Source organism: Triticum aestivum, chromosome 6D, assembly GCF_018294505.1.
Source record: "Triticum aestivum cultivar Chinese Spring chromosome 6D, IWGSC CS RefSeq v2.1, whole genome shotgun sequence".
NCBI classification, from domain to species: Eukaryota; Viridiplantae; Streptophyta; class Magnoliopsida; order Poales; family Poaceae; genus Triticum; species Triticum aestivum.
Genome location: NC_057811.1, coordinates 2291895 through 2312451, shown reverse-complemented (window position 1 = coordinate 2312451; position 20557 = coordinate 2291895). Strand labels below are relative to the sequence as shown.

At 43.2% G+C, this 20557-nt stretch overlaps 1 protein-coding gene across 2 annotated transcripts; it reads left to right on the top strand.

Annotated features, from left to right (window-relative positions):
* Positions 1-2151: 2151 nt before the first annotated feature.
* On the top strand, positions 2152-8231 carry LOC123142908 (disease resistance protein PIK6-NP). 2 transcript variants are annotated; one of them, XM_044561614.1, is made up of 5 exons: positions 2152-2430; positions 2538-2701; positions 3626-4536; positions 5460-7386; positions 7476-8231. In XM_044561614.1, exons 3-5 carry the CDS (start codon positions 3683-3685, stop codon positions 7686-7688), a joined length of 2994 nt encoding a protein of 997 aa, XP_044417549.1. In that variant the 5' UTR covers positions 2152-2430; positions 2538-2701; positions 3626-3682; the 3' UTR covers positions 7689-8231. The 2 variants fall into 2 exon arrangements, with proteins under 2 accessions (XP_044417549.1, XP_044417548.1); XM_044561613.1 differs by having other exon boundaries at positions 2826-4536.
* Positions 8232-20557: the final 12326 nt, after the last annotated feature.

Here is a 20557-nt window from a genome sequence, read left to right as displayed (position 1 = left end):
GTGAACATTTTTTAAAAAGGTCACATACATTTCTTCGAATGGTACAAAACTTCTTTTTTTAGAATTATTCAAACATACATTTGCATTATGTAAACACTTTTTAAAAATGTCAGAAACAGCTTTTAGAAATAGATGAATACTGTTTTTTAAATATCACTTATATTTTGTTAGTGGCACGAGCATTTTCTTTCAAGTATGCAAACATTTTTTTTCATTGGATAAAAAATTATGAAAATTGTCAAGAACATTTTTCTGAAATGCCTGAACATTTTTTGAAAATTTCAATTGCATTGTTTTAGTTGCTTCAATATACTTTTACATTGTATATACTGTTTTGAAATTGCACACACATAGGTTTCAATTAAGTGAACATTTCTTACATTTAAAAATGTCACGAACATATATTTGAAATGCGTGTATATATTTTTTAAATGTCATGACCATTTATTTGATTAGTGCGAATTCTTATTTGAATTACGTGAACATATATTTACAATGTATAAACTTCTTATTAAATGTCATGACCATTTGTTTGATTTGTGTGAATTCTTATTTGAATTACGTGAACATATATTTACATTGTATAAACTCTTATTAAATGTCATGAACATTTTTTGGGAATGGGTGAACATTAAGTTTTAACGACACACATATTAGTTTTAGATACAAAACATTTTTTTGAATTACGAGAACATATTTCGACATCGTATAAAGTTTACTTAAAAATGTCACGTACATTTTTACGAAATGCGTTTACATCTTTTTTAATGGTACGAAACATTTTTTGAATAAGGAAAATATTTTTTCGTTGTATAAACTTGTTTTAAAAATGTGAAAAACATTGTTCTCAAAATACCTGAACATTTCATAAATGTTACGCACATTTGTATTGATGCTATATCAACGTTTTTTTTTGTGTTACACAAGCAGTATTACAATAAGAACGCTCGACCCTTGACATGACTGGGCTTCGGTCAACACTCGGCCCAAAGACTGGACTTCTTCCTCTGCCAAGGCGGTCCATGGGCTTCTCATTCCTTCCCATTCTGGTGCCTCCGCCACCCGCGCCTATATGGCCACCTCCACCCCCACCAAACCTCGTGTTCATTCGTCGCGCAGTGCCGCCTCCCACCCTGTCCCCATCTCATCTCATTACAATAATTCATCGCCAAGTTGGAGCTGGCAGCGTTGTCTCAGGCATCTGGTGTTTTAAGCAACTCTAGTCGATCTCCTAAAAATAGATGAGTATGTGGCCAAGTAAAGCTTAGTGAAGTAAAAAAATACTCCACTAACTGTTGATCAGACCTAGTCGATCCCCTAATATAATAGAGTAAAAAACAAATTTGATCAGATGAACATGGATTTGATTTAAACAAACTTCTAAACCAAAATTTGACACAAATTTATACTATCCACCAATACATGGTCTAGTTTAAAGTTTAAACCGATACTAAAACTTGAATCTAAACATAAACTAGAACTTAAATCTAACCGGAAATTTACTCGCTGTCAGGCTTTGCGAGGGACAGAAAAATACTAGAAAAACTCATAAAAATCCGATTTTTTTTTTACATTGAAGATGCTTAGGTGCGTGTTGTCGGCTCCAAATTTCAGGTCATTTGGACAGTTGAGTAGCTCTCGGCAAAAAAGACAAAATTGGGGTGTGTGAAACAGTTTACTGTTCATCTACCTACTGTTACTCACCCAATTTATCATTTTTGCGGAGAGCTACTCATGTGTTCAAATAATCTGAAATTTAAAGCGGGCCTCATGCACCAAATCTTCTTTCAGGGAAAAAGGTTCGGTTTTTTAATTTTTGAAAATTTGAAGTATTAGTTTTGAATTTTCTCTTAACCGGGTGCAGATGAGCCTGAACTCAGAATTGGATATTCGAGAGACATGTCACTGAACCCCAATGATCTAACAAAAGAGTGAACGTACCTAATAAAAAATAAGCAACCCAACATAAATATAGTTTCAACCAAAAAAAACCTAAATACTAGTGTTATTACTAGTTCAGGAGCCTCCTTTCTCCTTGGATGTGCAGTGCATTTTAACCCAGGGTGCAGGTCACACGCGTTCACACACTGTAGCAAACAGGCACTCGGTCCTCATTGCTCCTACATTATTGCTCTGCACTGCAACTGCAAAGGTAGGTAGAAGCAGAGAGCAAGACCGTGACCAGCAGTAACAATATCGCTCCTCCATTATTGCACGGAGCAGAGCATGCCCATGGGCAGCATCCAGCAGCAGTAACAACAAGGGAAGGCACCGCTCCTCCATTATTGCCTTGCTCTGCACACTCTGCTCTCAATTCTTGCTCAGCTTGCTGCGTGCTCCATCCAAGATCAAAATCCAAGCATGGCGCTCAAGAGGAAGAGTAGATCCATCGCCTTCCTCAACCGCCATTGCTAGCTAGCTCCTGTAACTGTAAGCGCTCTGCCTTCTTCCCCTGAAATCAATGTTTTCCTGCTCCTCTTCATCTTGTGTTTCCATCTCTCACCTGACCATAGCTGCTCCTCTTCATCTTGTCCCAGCACCCTACACCGCTGTCAGGGGATCTGCCTGGCATTTCGAGGCCGGATCTTGCTGGAGGATTTCAACAGAGGGCGGCCGCCGGCAGACAGCAGCATTTGGATTTGGAGGCGGCCGCCCAAGAGTCTGCTCACCTATGCTTTGCTTCTGCTTGTACTCCTACTCGGTAAGGCCTTGTTGTTGTTGGCTACTTAGTTATTAAATCCCCAAGCACACATTCTGATTCTGTGATGTACTAAGCAGTCAAATATAAATCTGTTCAATTCACAAAATTTATTATATCCCTGCAGGGGTTGGGTGCCACCTTTTTGTCAAGCATTGCTGTCCACACTCAGATCCAGCGACATACTCATCATTCAAATATTATGATAACAGAAACTCAAAACATTTATGTATACATGAAATCTGCCAAAAAAAGGACATTATGAAGATCATCTGTCCTTGTTTTCAGCTCACAGGAAAAAAAAATTAGAGCCACATACTTATTTTTAAACATGGAAATTAATGCTCAATTGTTACCCTAAAATACTAGACTCTTCAGGAGTGAGCAGAATAGGAGCAGTGAACAAAGTTGTAATAGGTTAAACCATTGAACTCCTATATATCAGTGCAAGCAAGCAGATGAACAAATGCCCAGTGCAATGCTTCAGGTTAACATATATAGAACTATATTTCAGCTCATCGACGACATCTTCAGGTAAGCCCCAAGTCTCAAACAAAGGTAGGCATACGGTCCAATGTAAGAACAGACATGTGGAAATATCAAACATGAATTTAAATCACCTCTCTTTGCCCAGTCCAGTGTAAGATTAGAAGTGTGGCAATAACCAATCTATATTGTTTCAGAAGGTACTAGTTACTTCCTCTGTTTGACAAAAAAAAAAGGTAACTATTTCCCTTTTTACATGGCGTCCTTGTTTCTGTGTGATGACCACTCACTTGACTAATAGTATACGGGGTGTAACCGAACGAGGCCTAAGCAGCTATTTTTCCTTGGTGTTGGAGTGGATGCATTTCTTTTCCTGTGTATTTCCTGCGATAGAGAACAATTTCCTTTGCTTTTCTAACTTCCAATCCTTGTGTGTTACAGCACTGCTTCCTAGCTAAAGGATCCATACACTGAGAACGAAGATCCACCGGTTCCACCATGGAGGTGGTGACCGGTGCCATGGGAAGCTTGCTCCCCAAGCTCGGCGAGCTGCTCGTGGGTGAGTACAAGCTGCAGAAGGGCGTCAAGGAGGACGTTGAGTCCCTCCAGAGGGAGATGAAGAGCATGAACGCTGCCCTCGTCAAGGTGGCGGAGGTGCCAAGGGACCAGCTGGACAACCAGGTCATCATCTGGGCTGACGAGCTCAGGGAGCTTTCATACGACATGGAGGATGTTGTCGACAACTTTCTTGTGTACGTCAAGGGATCTGAATCCGATGCTGTCACCGACTCAAACAAGCTCAAAGGGCTAATGGTGAAGATGGCCAACTTGTTCACCAAAGGCAAGACTCGCCATCAGATCGCCGATGCCATGAAGGACATCAAGAACCGCGCCCAAGAGGTGGCTGACCGGCATAACAGGTACAGGGTCGACGATGCAGTTGCCAATGCAGCTAGCAAACACAAGGTGGACCCTCGTGTGCTGGCTCTGTACAAGAATCAGAAAGAGCTCGTTGGCATCGAAGACGCACAGAATGAGCTAACCAAGAGGCTCACAGATGGTGATGGTGATGGTGATGGCGATGTTCCCAAGCAGCAGCCCAAGATGAAGGTAGTCTCTATTGTTGGACCTGGAGGGCTTGGCAAGACTACACTTGCTAAGGCAGTGTATGATAGGCTTCAAACACAATTTGAATACACAGCTTTTGTTCCGATGGGTCGAAACCCTAGAGTGAAGAAAGTTCTCAGGGATATCCTCTTGGAAGTTGGCAAGAGTGAGTGTATTGGTGATGTAGCCATACTGGATGAAATACAACTCATTGACAAACTCCGACGACGACTTGAGAACGCAAGGTACACACCATCCACCTTAATCAAGCTTGTATTTCAAAAAGTTAGCAAATTGATGTCGGCTAATCATTCCCAGTTAAAGAGCTATAAGTTGAAAAGACCATCATGTAGAACCTAATGCTTTAGATGTAGTATTACATGTTAGGATGAATACCATCTACATGGAACTGGCAAAATGCATAAAGAAATACCATTCCATTTGACTCTTATCAGCTAGCTGGTGGATCTCAACGTTTTATATAAAGGGGGGTGAAAGCCTTTTTCGGTTTAAGGGTGTTGAATCAAACGAAGCAACCAGTTAAAAACATGTTCATTTCATTTTAAGATCTTCTAAATTTAGATTTGGAGAGCACATTCATGTTCGGATGTACTTTCAGAAAATCAACTAGATTTTACCATGTTTTCCAGCTTCAGTGTCATTTGGGTCTTGAACAACTACCAAACATTCTCACAAGTTTTTACTTCCGAACTGGAATATAAATCTGAGTTCACGCTAATAATTCAAAACAAAATTCAATATATAAAACATATTTAAATTTGAGTTTTTACTTCCGAACTGGAATATAAATCTGAGTTCATGCTAATAATTCAAAACAAAATTCAATATATAAAACATATTTAAATTTGAGTTTTTACTTCCGAACTGGAATATAAATCTGAGTTCATGCTAATAATTCAAAACAAAATTCAATATATAAAACATATTTAAATTTGAGGGATGCAATTAATAAGAACTACAATTTTGATCAAAGAGAATAGATCAATCAAATCCATGAATGCATTTTTATAGTCGCTTACTCACTTCTTTTCTTTATTATACATCCTGTAAATTAAACAATTCCATACGTCTTTTTATTTCTTCTTGAGGTGGCCACTATACTTTTTTGTTGTTGCATATTTTCTAACTGGTTCTATCATATTGACAGGTACTTAATTGTCATTGATGACATATGGGATTTAGAAGCATGGAAAATTATCAAATGTGCTTTCATTGATAACAATCATGGAAGCCGAGTAATCACAACCACTTGTATTCTCGATGTTGCCACAAACACCGGTGATATTTACAAGCTAAAACCCCTGTCTCAACATTTGTCTGAAGTATTATTCTATACAAGATTGTTTGGTGGTAAAGATAAATGCCCTTTTGATCAACCAGCTGAAGTATCGGACAAAATTTTACAGAAATGTGGAGGTGTGCCATTAGCTATAATTACAATAGCTAGTTTGTTGGCTGGTAAACCTATGGAGAACTGGTCTAAAGTATTCAACTCTATTGGTTTTGGATCTGGAGATAATAACACAGATGTAGAGAACACGAGGAAGATATTATCATTTAGTTATTATGATCTCCCTTGTTATCTAAGGCCTTGTCTCCTACATCTGAGCGTATACCCAGAAGACTATGTGATCATGAAAGACAAATTGATATGGCAGTGGGTAGCCGAAGGTTTCGTCAATAAGGAACCAGGGGTAAGTTTATATGAGACCGGAGAAAGATATTTTAATGAACTCTTAAATAGAAGCATGATCCAGCCGGTAGAGTACCACCATAGTTACATAATAGATTCTTGTCGTATTCATGATATGGTGCTGGATATGATTTGTTCATTATCAAAGGAGCAAAATTTTGTTACTATATTGGATAGTAACGAAGAGCACACACCTTCACAATGCAATGCCCGCAGGTTAGCTGTCCAAAAAAGAGTTGTGCCTCTGACTAACATGAACATGCCCAAACTGAGGTCGTGCTATGCCACCATGTGTGATCCCAATGCGGTGCCATCACTTTCAAACTTTCAAGTGCTACGTGTTCTAGCCATGGAAAAGTGCAGTTTTAAGAGGGACCGTCCTTACCATCTTGAGTATCTTGGGAGGTTACCTCAGTTGAGATACCTGGGTCTGGAGGGCACACATATTAGTAAGCTGCCAGAAGAGATAGGAAATCTGAAGTTTCTGCAGACACTGGACTTGAATGACACTAATATAGAAGAGTTACCACAGAGTATTGGTTTGCTAAGAAAACTCAAATGTCTGCGTGCTGATGTGTATGATGATGGTATAATAACAGTGCCGGATGGGATAGGGAACCTGACATCCTTGGAGGAGCTACATTTGAGTATTGTTGATGAGTCTTATATCTTCGTGAAAGAGCTCAGCAAGCTGACAGAGCTGAGGGTGCTCACCTTCACTTGTACTTACACTGCAGGTGTGGATGAGTGCTGGAAGAAAAGTTTTGTAGAGTCTTTATGCAATCTGCAAAAAATACAAGTCCTACAACAAAACTTTTGCTTCACTGAGGAGAAGATTGAGACGTTTGAGGAGGTTCCCTGTGACTACTGGGAAGGCTATAAGCCCTCTCGGCAACTACGTGATTTGGCCATAAAGGGCCGTTTCAGCAGATTGCCGGCGTGGATTAATTCCATGTTTCTTCCGAATCTCTCCATCCTAAACATAGACGTGGATGATTTGGGCGAGCAGGACGTGGTGAATCTTGGGAGTTTGCCAGAGCTTACTGTCCTTGGAGGGAATTGCGTTCTGGAGGGCATGGAATTCCCTAATGGCACGTTCCCCAAGTTGAGGAGTTGCACATGCAAGGTGTCTGGGCCATTCTGGTTTCTGCAAGGATCTATGGAGAGCCTTGAATCCATTTTTCTTGAAGTGTGTGCCTGGAAGGATGCCAGCACTGGCTTTGACTTTATCAGTAGCCTGGGGAACCTCCCTTCGCTTAAGAGAGTGATCGCTCAGGTCTATGCTTCTGATGTTGAAAAGGTGCACGCAGCGGTGAGGCAAGCAATCAAGACCCATCCCAATCGTCCCATCAGTTATCTCTTACCATATGGTCAATCTCAGGTACGTATTACTACATGCTTCTCTTTTGTCTATCTGGTGTGGGTTTTTCTTTCAGTTCCCTGACAGCTACCAGTGTTGGCGTTTTTCAGACTGATGAAGAAGAATCAGACTCGGAACAGACCAAACGGGAGTTGCTAGCAGCCTCCTCTTTGGATCATACTACCACTGTTGATACGTCTGCGCAGGTAATCGACAACAGCAACGACAAGGAAGAAGAATCAGACTCCAACCATCCCGTCCCTCATCTGACAGAGAGCAGCATTGACGCCGCCAGTACATCTCCTCCGGTGCGCGTGCAGTGACGGACGTGGAGGCAGTGGGTGTGCCTCCCTTGCCTGAACTTGGGCAGCAGCAGTGCCGCTGCACCTGCCACGGCAGGTTCAAACCAGTTTGGAGCTTCAGGACAGGGGACGGATCAGGCAGCAGAGGATGATAAAGCCCAGCCCTGAATGATAGTGTTGCTCTGCTGAATGGCCGGTTAAACTGCAGTACTACTTCTGTTAGACATGTTATTAAAACTGCTTATAATTCCTACTACTTGGTTTGTAATGATAGGATAGCATGGTGCGCCAGGTTTTTTGCCCAGTAGTCTATGTCTATGGTCATGAACATGATCATGATCAGGCAAGGACAGCGGGTTTTCCTTGGCTTTGCTACAATCCTCTTTTTTTTCCTAGTTTGTTAAGACATGTTCTCTCTATAGTGTTCTAGGTGCTGAAAAGTGTGCTGTGCCCAATCCTATTTTCCATTTCCTTGTTAAGAACATACTTCTTCTTTCAGTTTTGTATTTTTATGAAAAAGAAGAAGAAAAATGTAGGAGAGGCTCTCTCTGACAGTATAAATCATATTGCTCAGAAGATAATTTGTATGCATATTACACAGAAATATGAAAAATTGACATAGAGGGCACTTCCTCTTTCTGTTATGCCAAGTAGGAAATGTCAATATTCAATTCATGGTTCCATAAAGTTCCCCCAGGTTCAATCATGAATTCGTCCTAATGAAGCTTTTACCACTTCACAAGCCAGGCTCTACTAGTTCAGCTATATTATTGTATTATTAGTATAGATTCCTAGTGTTGGCAAAGCAATTTTTTTTTTGCTTTGTCCAAGTTGAGCCAGGATGCACATGAGCATAGCAAAAAGACTCGCACCAATCTCAGCACAATCTACAAGCGCCTAGCAAATACATCACGCATCCCTCAAAAAAAAATCATCCAAGTTGAGACACAATGCCCTGAGCATAGATCTGCTAGAAAACCTCACGTAACGGATGGGGGATGGCGCCACCGCTGCCGAAGAGGGCGGCCCGTGGGGGATCAGCTCGGGGCAGCCAGACGACAATGGTGTACGATAAGTGGCAGCGCACGATTGGGAGACATGTTAACAGTGCACCTACTAGTCAAGCCCACAAGGAAGAAGCAATCTTCATAACCAAAGAGGGTCGGCCCACCAACCCTCGACCAGTTATGCAGTAGACCCGAGATGTTAATCTCTTATCTTATCTTACTTACTACTCTTAAATCTCTGCTCTTAAAGGACTTGGTAGCTTCTGCTCCACGCTTCTTTTTCGCCACACCTATCACAACCATCTATTTAGTCTGAGTTTTTTCCGCATCACCTCTCACCACACTCTCTAGTTGGTTTTCTTATTTACTGATTTAGTTTTCTCTCCACTCTTTGAATAGAAATCAACATTTTCCTAACGTATAAAAGATCACTAATCTAACTTTCCTAACCTACCCAAATCAATTGATCACTTCCAACCGTGCAATTTACTTTAGGAAACAAATAACAAATTTTAAGTAAACAAATAATGAATTTTATGGAAACAAATAACAGATTTTAATCTCTACTTCTATTAGAGAGTCCGTCGGTTGTTCCTTTTTTGATTGTACTCCCATCGATCCACCGGAACTCACACCCCCGTCGACTTTTATTCATGTGGAAACCGGTGAAGAAAACCCCCCAAAAAAATCCGTGTGAGGAAACCTAATCCTTCCCACGCTTGTACCCTGCCTCCTTTCCCTCCCTCCCGCTACGGCGCCACCCGTTCCTCATGAACGCCATGGCCGCCGCAGCCTCCTGATCCGAGAGCTAGCCTGGAGGCGGAGCAAGAAGGGGAAAAGGCAAGGACTTCTGAGCCGTGACTGATAAGAGAGGAGTTGGATTAAGGGTTGTTCGGTAGCTCTATGGCTCTCATCAAATATATGTATGCTAAACTTTTATACTTATTCAAATTTATATTTACAAAGTAGTGCAATCTTAATGAAAACAATTTTATATATTTTCTAGAATAGTTAACCACATAATAATGCTGCTAAATATAAATTATATTGTTCTTTGTTATACACTTATGAAATATCATGTGTATTAATAAATTTGTTGTTATTTTAAATTTAAAGAATGTGCTGTAACAAACATTCTCTTTGTAAATTTAAAGAATGTGTTGTAACAAAAGTTTTCTTTAAAATATCTTCTGAAAACTTCATAAATTGTATATATTTGTCTATGTGTGTGTTCATGTATATATCACTATCGCTATAGAGATCCCAGCGTACAATTTATTTGTTATCTTAGTTTGTGATTTCTAGTGTATTATTTACAAGCACAATTATTAAAACTTCTAGAATGAAAGTTATTGAGTACAATTGAACATCTAGCAAATAGATTGACAATATGTGCATGTTTTGTATACTTGGCATTGGAGTAACATCCCTTGTAGTAGTCACGGGTGAACATAAAAATGTCATCATTTGCATACATACATTCTAACTATTTGGCACTCGTCTGATCATATAGTGTATATAAGAGCTCGTGACATTTTGTACAATAAGAAACTGCCCAACAGAACGAAATATACTAAACAAAGATATCAATACACGATATCGTTTTGCCGTGTAGACCTGCTCTGACTTTTCTCATATCCATATTCTTTTTTAGACAGTTCCCATGCGGTACATCTTATTGGTTCTTAGTGTAGACTCGCTTCTGTAAATTGTGGATTTTTACATAGTCAATATTCTTTCTGGACGCAATAGACTTGGTGGTTACTATTGTATAATTTAGTATTTATACCCACTTCTCCTGGGACTAGGGCAGTCACCCAGTTTGCTCGACTTATGGCTCAACCTACCATTACCAGCACAACCAATACATTATACTGGCTAGCTAGCTGGTGTAGAGGGCGGGGATTGTCATTTTTATTCGAAGAAGAAAACCTAGCTAGCTGGCAAGCTAGATCAACTCATCTGGTAGAACCAACCTCGACGTAAACTTCGAAGCATGGACGGACGAGACGTAAACTTCGAAGCATGAACCAACCTCGACGTAAACTTCAAAACATTTACTTTGATATTGCATAACCATGCCTGATGTGGTAGAGCGAAGGCGTTCGTGGAACTTAAATGGGTTGCGGCAGTGCGGCCCATTTGCACATGTTCTTTTTTCTTAGAAATTTGTAAAAGGTATGTTTCCCTAAAAAAGATATGTAAATTCTAATCTCAGTAATAAAATAATGTTTAATTATTCGTGCGGTGTAAATATTATACAAATGACATTACTTTCTTTTCAAGATTGTTCAAGTATCGTTTAAAACCATTCATGTATTTAAAATAATACTTATGAATTAATTTTTTTGTATATTTTAAAACAATAATAATATTTTCAACATTACAATTGAAAAATATTATTTTAATTCTACAAACATTTCAATAATTCTACAGACATTTGATTCCTTCAATGTTTTTATGATTAAAAATATGCATAATATAAATTTAATAACTCCATACAAATATTCAATCATGGTTAATGTCGTGGAATTGTCACGGCAGATGTCTTCGTGGAAGGACTTAGTCGTGGAGCCATCACAACTAGGAAGCTTAAAGGGGTTAAAGCGGGACAAAGGACACGAGGGTTATACTGGTTCGGCCCCTTACGGTGAAGGTAAAAGCCTACTCCAGTTGAGGTGGAATTGCTAGGGTTTCGATGACCAGGGAGCGAATCCGCTATGCCCGGCTATCGATTTGATGTTGCTTACCCTAAGCCGCCGGCGGGTCGTCCCCTTATATACACGGGTTGACGCTCCGCGGCCTACAGAGTCCCAGCCGGCTCATAAACAGTGTCCGGCTCGGTGACTAGTTAATTTTGCCTTACAACACAAGTCATGCCATTACGGCGGTTTATCACTACAGGCCTTAAGTCACCAACGGGCTTTAGGTCCTTTATTGAACCGCCATCTTCAAGCTTGATATTGGGCTTCATATGATGAATCGCCATAACGTAACCCGGCCCCTCCTGGGCGGGTTACGCCAGTAGTTATATCCCCAACATTAGGCCCCAGATTGATTTGAACTGGTTCATGTCAATCTTCAATACCTTAAGAAAAAACCTTCTGGCTTCTGTCTGTGCAAAAGTTATAACCCGCCATGACATCATCTTCTGGATTCATGATAACACGCCATGACGTCATCTTCCATTAAATTCATTTTTTATTTTGTCATATCCCAACGGATCCTTATCTTAATGACCATCCCGAAAATCGAGGCGTCGGAGTAGCTGGGTAACCACGTCTGGCCCCCATGTTTCTCGCGCCCTCTCTGTTAGTGTTTTCCTTATAAATAAGCATGTCCTTAGGTCTTCCTCATTCTCCCCCTTTTTGTCGTCTTCTTCCTCTCGCGACTGTGCTGCCGCTCGAGCTCCGCCGCCGCCGCTGCTGCTGCAGAGCATCTCATCTTCGTCAATCTTGGCCGCTGCATCAACCTGAACCGACCAGAGAACGGCGGCGATCCTCCGTAGTAGATCTGCAGCTGTAAGTCCTTGCCGTCCCGCACCCCAGATCCGCATTTAGGGTTTGCAAGTTCTTCTGTGTTCTTCGTGGTTCATCACGGTTTCTTCGTAGTTCTTCCACTGCGGCCTCATTTGATCCAAAAGTAGTATGGAACTCATGCGGTAGTTGTTTCACGTCCATTTTCGATACTAGCAGATCCCTTTTGCTTGCAAAAAGGCCTCATTAGAACTCATGAACTCATCTGTACCATGGCTTTAGGTCTTGTATATTTTCTTTTCTGAACAACCGTTTAATCCAAAATAACAGCTGAAACCTGCGAAACTTGTTTGTGCGACACTTAGGCAAAAAAACTGTATCTGTTAGCCATGGCGACTCTTATCGCCGGCTTATAAAGGAAATGCTCAATCAATAATCCTGATCACTCATAGTGGCTTTAAATAACTTAACTGCTTATGATGCCCATGGCGGCTTGAATAATCTGACACAATTAGCCATATGTCATTAGGCCCCTTCATAAGCCGCCATCTTGAATATGAATTGAAATATTTTCTCTGGCTTAAATTTGAGCCGGAAATTTTTACTTTGTCATAGGCTTCCATCTTCATAATGCCGCCCAAGGCTCCCAAAGCACCCGTCACATGCAACTGGGTTAGATCCATCGTCACCGATAGCACCTTAAACGATTTTGTGAAGACTGATTATCTGCCGAAGAAGGAGGTCATGTCCTATCGTGCTCCTGATCCGACAGAAGAAAAACCTCAACCCAAGGACGGGGAAGTTGTCATTTTTACTGATCACATGAACCGGGGCTTTGCTTCACCCGGCTCAAAAAATTTCAGAGACGTCTTGCACTTTTTCGACCTGCGACCTCAAGACATCGGACCCAATTCCGTGTCAAATATCTGCAATTTTCAAGTGTTCTCTGAGGTGTACCTTGGAGAAGAACCCAGCTTACTACTCTTTAGAGAGTTATTTTATCTGAACCGTCAAAACGAACGTGCCAATGGACCCAGCTTGGAGCTTGGCGGAATCTCAATCCAGCGACGGAGAGACTGTCTCTTCCCGTATGCCGAACCGCCAAGTCACCCTAAAGATTGGAACCAAACATGCTTCTATTGTCAAGACACTTCTCCGGCTAATGAGAACCCTCTTCCCGGCTTTCTCGCCCTGCGCCTGGAGTCAACTCACCCCTTACCAGATAAACTGTCTCCGGCTGAACGTCAAACACTTGCCCCCACCATAAACAAGGTCAAAGCTCTTCTAGGGAACGGCCTAAACAGCATTGACCTGGTCCGAGTTTGGATTGCCTGGCGGGTTATTCCTTTGAGCCGCCGCCCCGGCTTGATGTGCGATTACACAGGCCAGAAAAATGATCCTCTACGGCACAGTCCTGACGACTTACCTGAAGATGTTGTTGATGATATGACCAAGTCTCTTCTGAACGAGAGCCTGGCAGACTGCGGGAAAGTGGGCTTAAGTCCTTTCTGCAAGGCTAACCCGGCTCCATCGGTAAACCATTGACTTGAGCATTTTACCTTCCACTTTGACAATTTCGTCTTTACTCAAAAACCTTTGTTGTAATTTACAGGCTGATGATAAATTTTGGAAGGTCAAGTATGACCATGAGGCTGCAAAGAAAGCCAGAAAAGCTAAGAAAGCCGCCAGGAAAGCCTCGGCCCGTAAGAAGGGGAACAAACCTAGCGCCTCGGATATGCTTCATCTGAAGGATACCTCCGAGTCAGAGGTAGCTCTTGACTCTTTAGGCTCCTTTTTTAACCATCTTATTGACACTGATTATCAGCAGGAGTATACAGGAGCGAGTCATGTAGCGATTGAAGAGGTAACTATAATTTCCTCCGACTCCGAGCCTTTGCCAAGACAGAAAGTCCGAAGAGTAACCGGGAAAGTAAGATTTTCATATCCTTTAAATTATCAAGATCCTCAATTTCTTTTGAAGCGACAGATTCACGAGAGTCGAAGGCAGACCCGGACCAGTAAAGATGCGGACCTCTCCTCCGGCTTACCCGATGTAACAAGAAAACGCCGGACTGAGGTTACCCCCGATTTGTATTCTTTGTATCCTTTGGCGGATTTCACTCGTCAACCACTCAATTCTTCTGACTCAAACTATCAGGGGACTTCACCTTCCTCCGGCGAATCAATGCAGTCTAACATGCCGGCCTTCAAAACCGCTCCAGGGTAATGATAATCTGTTTATCTTGTGCTTATCTTACTCATGTTTTTGTACTAACCCTTTGATCTTCACAGTGTACAAGTAAAGCCCAGCAAGAGGGCGAACAAAAGTAAGCCGGCCGAAGAGCCGATCTTGACTGAACCGGAGCTCAGAACGGCTGCTCCTGATACCTCCGCTCATGAGCTGCCGCCTGAACCAGCCCATGATATTCCAACGCCTACCACTGACCCGCCTGTCGAACAAGCCATGGAAAGTTCTAAGAACCCGGAGATCCCTAGCCCGGCCAAGGCGGATGACCCGGACGTCGAAATCATCCGGACTGACTTTGTTGAACCGGGGAGACCCACCGTGCTGGCCAAGTGCTCCGCCAAGGAAGAACTTATGGAACGCCGCAAAGCCAAGCTGGATGTCATTGATTATACTCATCTGAGTATTAGAGAAAACGTCTCTGGTTATGTAAATCAAGTGCACAACAGCCGTGACCTGGAAATTGACATGGTGAAACAGATACACCAAAAATCTGAGGTATAACTCTCGTTGCTATTCCTTAGTTATCCTTACTATACCAGCCCCCATGTCTATTGCTTATGATGAAATATGTTGTAGACTTAACACCAGCTTAGTAATACATGCAAGAAACCCGGCTTATCCTGTAGCGCCCAAGGGCCGGCTTAGACAACATGTTTGAACCGGTCCTCACCGTGTTTTAATCAAATACTTGAACAGCAATATGCATTAGCCCCCAAGTGCCAAGTACCTTTGCTTGCAAAGTGCTTGGGACTTATTTCCATGACCCGCACCGTAAATAGAGTTCTTCAGCACACATTAGCCCCCAAGTGCCAAGTATCTTTGCTTGCAAAGTTCTTGGGACTTAATGTTGCATTATGATGATCCTGACTGTAACCCGGCATTTATACAGGCCGCCATTAATCAATTTTAATCGGAGATCTCTGACTTGAAGAATCGCCTGAAAACTCAAGAGAGTGAGACCCAAAAGGCCAATTCCAAGTTTGAATTCAGTGTATCCGAACAAGAGAAACTGAAAAAGAAGTTTGAAGCAGAGAAAAAGGCCTGGGCTGATGAAAAGATCACTTTGCTCAACCGGGCTAAACAAGCGGAGGCTACCCTTGCAGAAACAACCGCCGAGTTATCCGGTTTAAAACGCCATGTATCTCAGATGGTCTCAGCAATCTTTGGTAAGTTACTCTGCAAGTGTTAGCTATTTTAAATCTTTTTCAACAAGTATCTCAATTGTCATCAGCTCACCTGACTTTGTAATGCAGGCCCCAGGAGTTCCAATCTTAACCAAAGCATGCTGACAAAGCTGAAGGCCATTTATACACTGGTGGAACAACTCTACACCGGGTCACAACGTGCCTTAGCCGTCGTGGCTTTGTCAAATGAAGTTCCCACTCACCTGGCGGATGTACTAAAACGGCTTGCCGTACTACCTCAGCGGTTCCAGGAATTAAGACGAGCTTCTGCAATAGCCGGAGCCATAGCCGCATTAAGCCGGGCCAAGGCGTGGCTACCGGAACTAGACCCGGCCGACATCGCCCTTGGGTATCCCAGCCTAAAGGAGGACGGCACCCCATTTGACCAGAAGAACTTCGCCGCTTGCGTGAAGGAAATACGCCCTGTGGCCACTCTGATCGGTAATGACACGGATCTTACCAAGTACCAACCGGGTTATGACGCCGAGAATCAGAGAATCCCAACACCACATGATGAAGCAATCAGGCTGATCCCTCCAATTCGTAAGCATACCTTCGCCCCTGAAGTTGATCCGGACGGGTTAATTGATGATGAAGCTGAATTTGAAGCTTTGAGTGGCATTGACTGGAAATCATCAACCTTCCAGGACAGGGAAACAGACGGAGGAGCGGAAAGGGATGAACCGGAAGCTTCAGGCCAACAACACATTTAATCCATCTGGCGGCTTTATATTTATGCCTTGATGAAAAACAATGCTTCCTTGTTTGGACTCGGGGAGTCATGTAATAGAGTAGAAAAACACTTAATTTTGTCGTGCCATCGCGCACTTGTGTGGCGCTCAACACTGTTTAAGCCGCCGTCTTATATTCCCCCGTATTATGCTGATCCTCTGCTTTCCTTACGTTTAAAGAACTGCTTTAATTGTCCTGCATAGAGAACAAATCACAAGTCCCTTGGCGGCTTACCGCAAGGAGGGTCATATATTTTACATATAACCCGGTGTATGAATCAAAAAGTCATAAAACCCGGTTCTCAATTATATATTTGAGACATAATCATAACAGCATACCTGTGATCCTTCGATTACGCTGCCGGTTTATGTGATCCGAACAATGAGGGTGAGAACCCAACTCTGTAATATGATGTTTATTATGTGCTATCAACTTTATTGATCAAGGTTAAGCCGGTGAAATAGAAACCACCCTTGAACACTTTAGATATGATCAAAAGAACTTCAAGTAAAATCCAAAAAATTGTTTGCAAAAAGAGACTTAAAAAATTTTGAGGCTTCTGATTCGAATACGACCAGAAAACCGTCCCAAAGGGGTTAAGCTAAGATTCGAATACGATCATATAGCCCCCAGTGGCTTTGGCGTTGCCGATCAAGAGGGTACCGACAGCTATGTTCTCTTTGGTTCGAATACGACCTATGTTTGAACAGGAAGCCCCCAAATGACCTTGAGAGTTGTTTAACGACGCTGATTCGAATACGATCCACGTCGGTTCCCAAAGGGGGTTGAGCTATGATTCGAATACGATCAAGAAGCCCCCCAGTGAGCTCGGCAGTGTGCCGATCAAGAGGTACCGACAGCTATGTTCTCTTTGGTTCGCATACGACCTATGTTTGAACAGGAAGCCCCCAAATGACCATAATATTTAACGGCTAGATTCGAATACGATCATAAGCCGGATCAGCCCCCAAGTGATCATGTGGGATTACAATGAAAATAACAATGACACATTTATCTTTGAGGGGAAAAAAGGACAGAGGTCCTGCTTTATTATTTATCATAATATATACATTGTCAAAAAATATGTACATCATGAGAGCCGGTGGCTCAGGTGTAGGAAGGCCGAAGATGAGCGATATTCCACGGCCGGCGGGTCTCCTCCTCCGACTTACGTGAGGCTTTGTGCTCTCGAACATCGATAAGATAGTATGACCCGTTGTGCAAGTTCTTGCTGACCACAAAGGGCCCTTCCCAAGGTGGGGATAACTTGTGTGCATCTGTTTGATCCTGGATGAGCCAGAGCACCAAATCACCTTCCTGAAAAGTTCTGGACTTAACCAGGCGGCTGTGATAGCGGCGCGGGTCTTGTTGGTAAATCGCCGAGCGAGCTGCTGCTACGTCACGTTGTTCGTCCAACAAGTTAAGAGCATCTTGACGCGCTTGTTCATTGTCGGCCTCAACATAAGCCGCCACGCGGGGCGAGTCATGACGGATATCACTAGGGAGAACCGCCTCGGCTCCGTAAACCATGAAGAAAGGCGTATAACCCGTAGACCTATTCGGAGTAGTATTGATGCTCCATATCACAGAGGGTAATTCCTCCACCCAACAACCCGGCGTCCGCTGCAAAGGAACCAAAAGCCGGGGCTTGATGCCTTTCAAGATTTCCTGATTGGCTCTCTCAGCTTGACCATTGGATTGGGGTGAGCCACTGATGAAACATCAAGCCGAATATGCTCTCGTTGACAAAATTCTTCCATGGCACCTTTAGACATATTAGTACCGTTGTCAGTTATAATGCTGTGTGGGAAACCAAAGCGAAATATCACCTTTTTCATGAACTGAACCGCCGTGGCTGCATCACACTTACTAACTGGCTCTACCTCAACCCACTTTGTGAACTTGTCAACCGCCACCAATAGGTGGGTCTTTTTATCTTTGGACCTTTTGAAAGGCCCAACCATATCGAGCCCCCAGACTGCAAACAGCCAAGTAATCGGAATCATCCTCAACTCTTGAGCCGGCACGTGAGCACGTCTTGAGAACTTCTGACAACCGCCACATTTACTGACTAAGTCCTCTGCATCAGCATGAGCCGTCAGCCAATAAAAACCATGACGAAAAGCTTTGGCCACAAGGGATTTTGAGCCGGCATGATGGCCACAATCCCCCTCGTGAATCTCACGTAAGATGTCTTGACCTTCCTCGGAAGAAACACAACGCTGAAAAGCCCCAGTGACACTGCGATGACGCAACTCGCCATTGACAATTATCATTGACTTAGACCGTCGGGTTATTTATCTGGCCAAAGTTTCATCCTCAGGCAATTCTCCTCGGGTCATGTAAGCCAAGTATGGCACTGTCCAATCTGGGATAACGTGAACAGCCGCCACCAACTGTGCTTCTGGGTCTAGGAACAGCCAAGTCTTCCTCTGTAGGTAACTTGACAGAAGGGCTTATGCAGAATATCCAAGAAAGTATTAGGCGGCACCGTCTTTCGCTGAGAGCCCAGCCGGCTTAAGGCATCAGTCGCCTCGTTCTTTCTGTGGTCAATGTGCTCCACTTGGTAACCCTGAAAATGCCCGGCAATGGCATCAACTTCACGGCGATAAGCCGCCATGAGGGGGTCCTTGGAATCCCACTTGCCTGATACCTGTTGAGCCACCAAATCTGAGTCGCCAAAGCACCTTACCCGGCTTAAGCTCATCTCCTTAGCCATCCGAAGACCATGGAGCAAGGCCTCATACTCAGCTGCATTGTTAGGACAGGGAAACATCAACCGTAGCACATAACAAAATTTGTCACCTCGAGGGGAAGCTAACACGACTCCAGCCCCAGAGCCCTCCAATTGCCTGGACCCGTCGAAGTGAATAGTCTAGTATGTGTTATCCGGCTTCTCTTCAGGCATCTGCAACTCTGTCCAATCGTTGATGAAATCTACCAATGCTTGAGATTTGATAGTAGTGCGTGGCACATACTTTAGACCATGAGGCCCAAGTTCAATGGCCACTTAGCGACTCTTCCTGTGACTTCTCTGTTTTGGATGATATCTCCTAAAGGAGCAGAACTAACCACAGTGATAGGGTGGCCCTGGAAATATTGCTTAAGCTTCCGGCTGGCCATGAACACCCCATAAACAAGCTTCTGCCAATGTGGATACCGTTGCTTGGACTCAATAAGTACTTCGCTGACGTAGTAAACCGGCCGCTGAACCGGATGTTCCTTACCCGCCTCCTTGCGCTCCACCACGATGGCCACACTGACGGCTCGTGTGTTAGTGGCCACATACAATAATAAGGGCTCCTTATCAATGGGAGCAGCAAGAACCGGCGGCTTAGCTAATTGTCTTTTCAAATCTTCAAAAGCGGCATTGGCAGCATCACTCCAGACAAAGTTATCTGTTTTCTTCATCATCTGATACAGTGGTATGGCCTTTTCGCCCAACCGGCTTATAAACCGGCTTAAAGCAGCGATACGACCCGCCAGACGCTGGACGTCATTTATGCACGCCGGCTTAGCCAGAGAGGTGATTGCCTTGATCTTCTCCGGGTTAGCTTCAATGCCTCTGTTAGAAACCAGAAACTCAAGAGCTTGCCTACAGGAACGCCAAAAACACACTTGGCCGGGTTAAGCATCATCTTGTAGACCCGAAGATTACCAAAGGTCTCCCTCAGATCGTCTATCAAGGTCTCCTTCTCTCTGGATTTCACCACAATATCATCCACATAGGCATGAACGTTGCACCCAATCTGATCATGAAGACAATTCTGCACGCACCGCTGGTAGGTCGCCTGGGCGCTCTTGAGCCCAAAAGGCATAGACTCATAACAGAAGGCTCCAAACGGAGTAATGAACGCCGTCTTCTCTTGGTCCTTAACTGCCATTTTGATCTGATGATAACCAGAGTAAGCATCCAAAAAACTCAAACGCTCACAACCCGCCGTAGCATCAATAATTTGATCAATACAAGGGAGAGCGAAGGGATCGGCCGGACAAGCTTTGTTTAAATCCGTATAATCCACACACATACGCCAGGTGCCGTTCTTCTTGAGCACGAGCACCGGGTTAGCCAACCACTCTGGATGAAAAACTTCAACGATGAACCCGGCCGCCAGGAGCCGGGCTACTTCCTCACCAATGGCTTTACGCCTCTCCTCATTAAACCGTCGAAGAAACTGCTTGACTGGCTTAAATTTTGGATCAACATTAAGAGTGTGCTCAGCGAGTTCTCTCGGTACACCCG

Coding starts and splice junctions, on each gene's coding strand:
- LOC123142908 (XM_044561614.1), top strand. CDS start 3,683: ATGGAGGTGGTGACCGGTGCCATGGGAAGCTTGCTCCCCAAGCTCGGC. Junction 4,537..5,459: donor CGACGACTTGAGAACGCAAG/GTACACACCATC, acceptor TCATATTGACAG/GTACTTAATTGTCATTGATG. Junction 7,387..7,475: donor TACCATATGGTCAATCTCAG/GTACGTATTACT, acceptor GGCGTTTTTCAG/ACTGATGAAGAAGAATCAGA.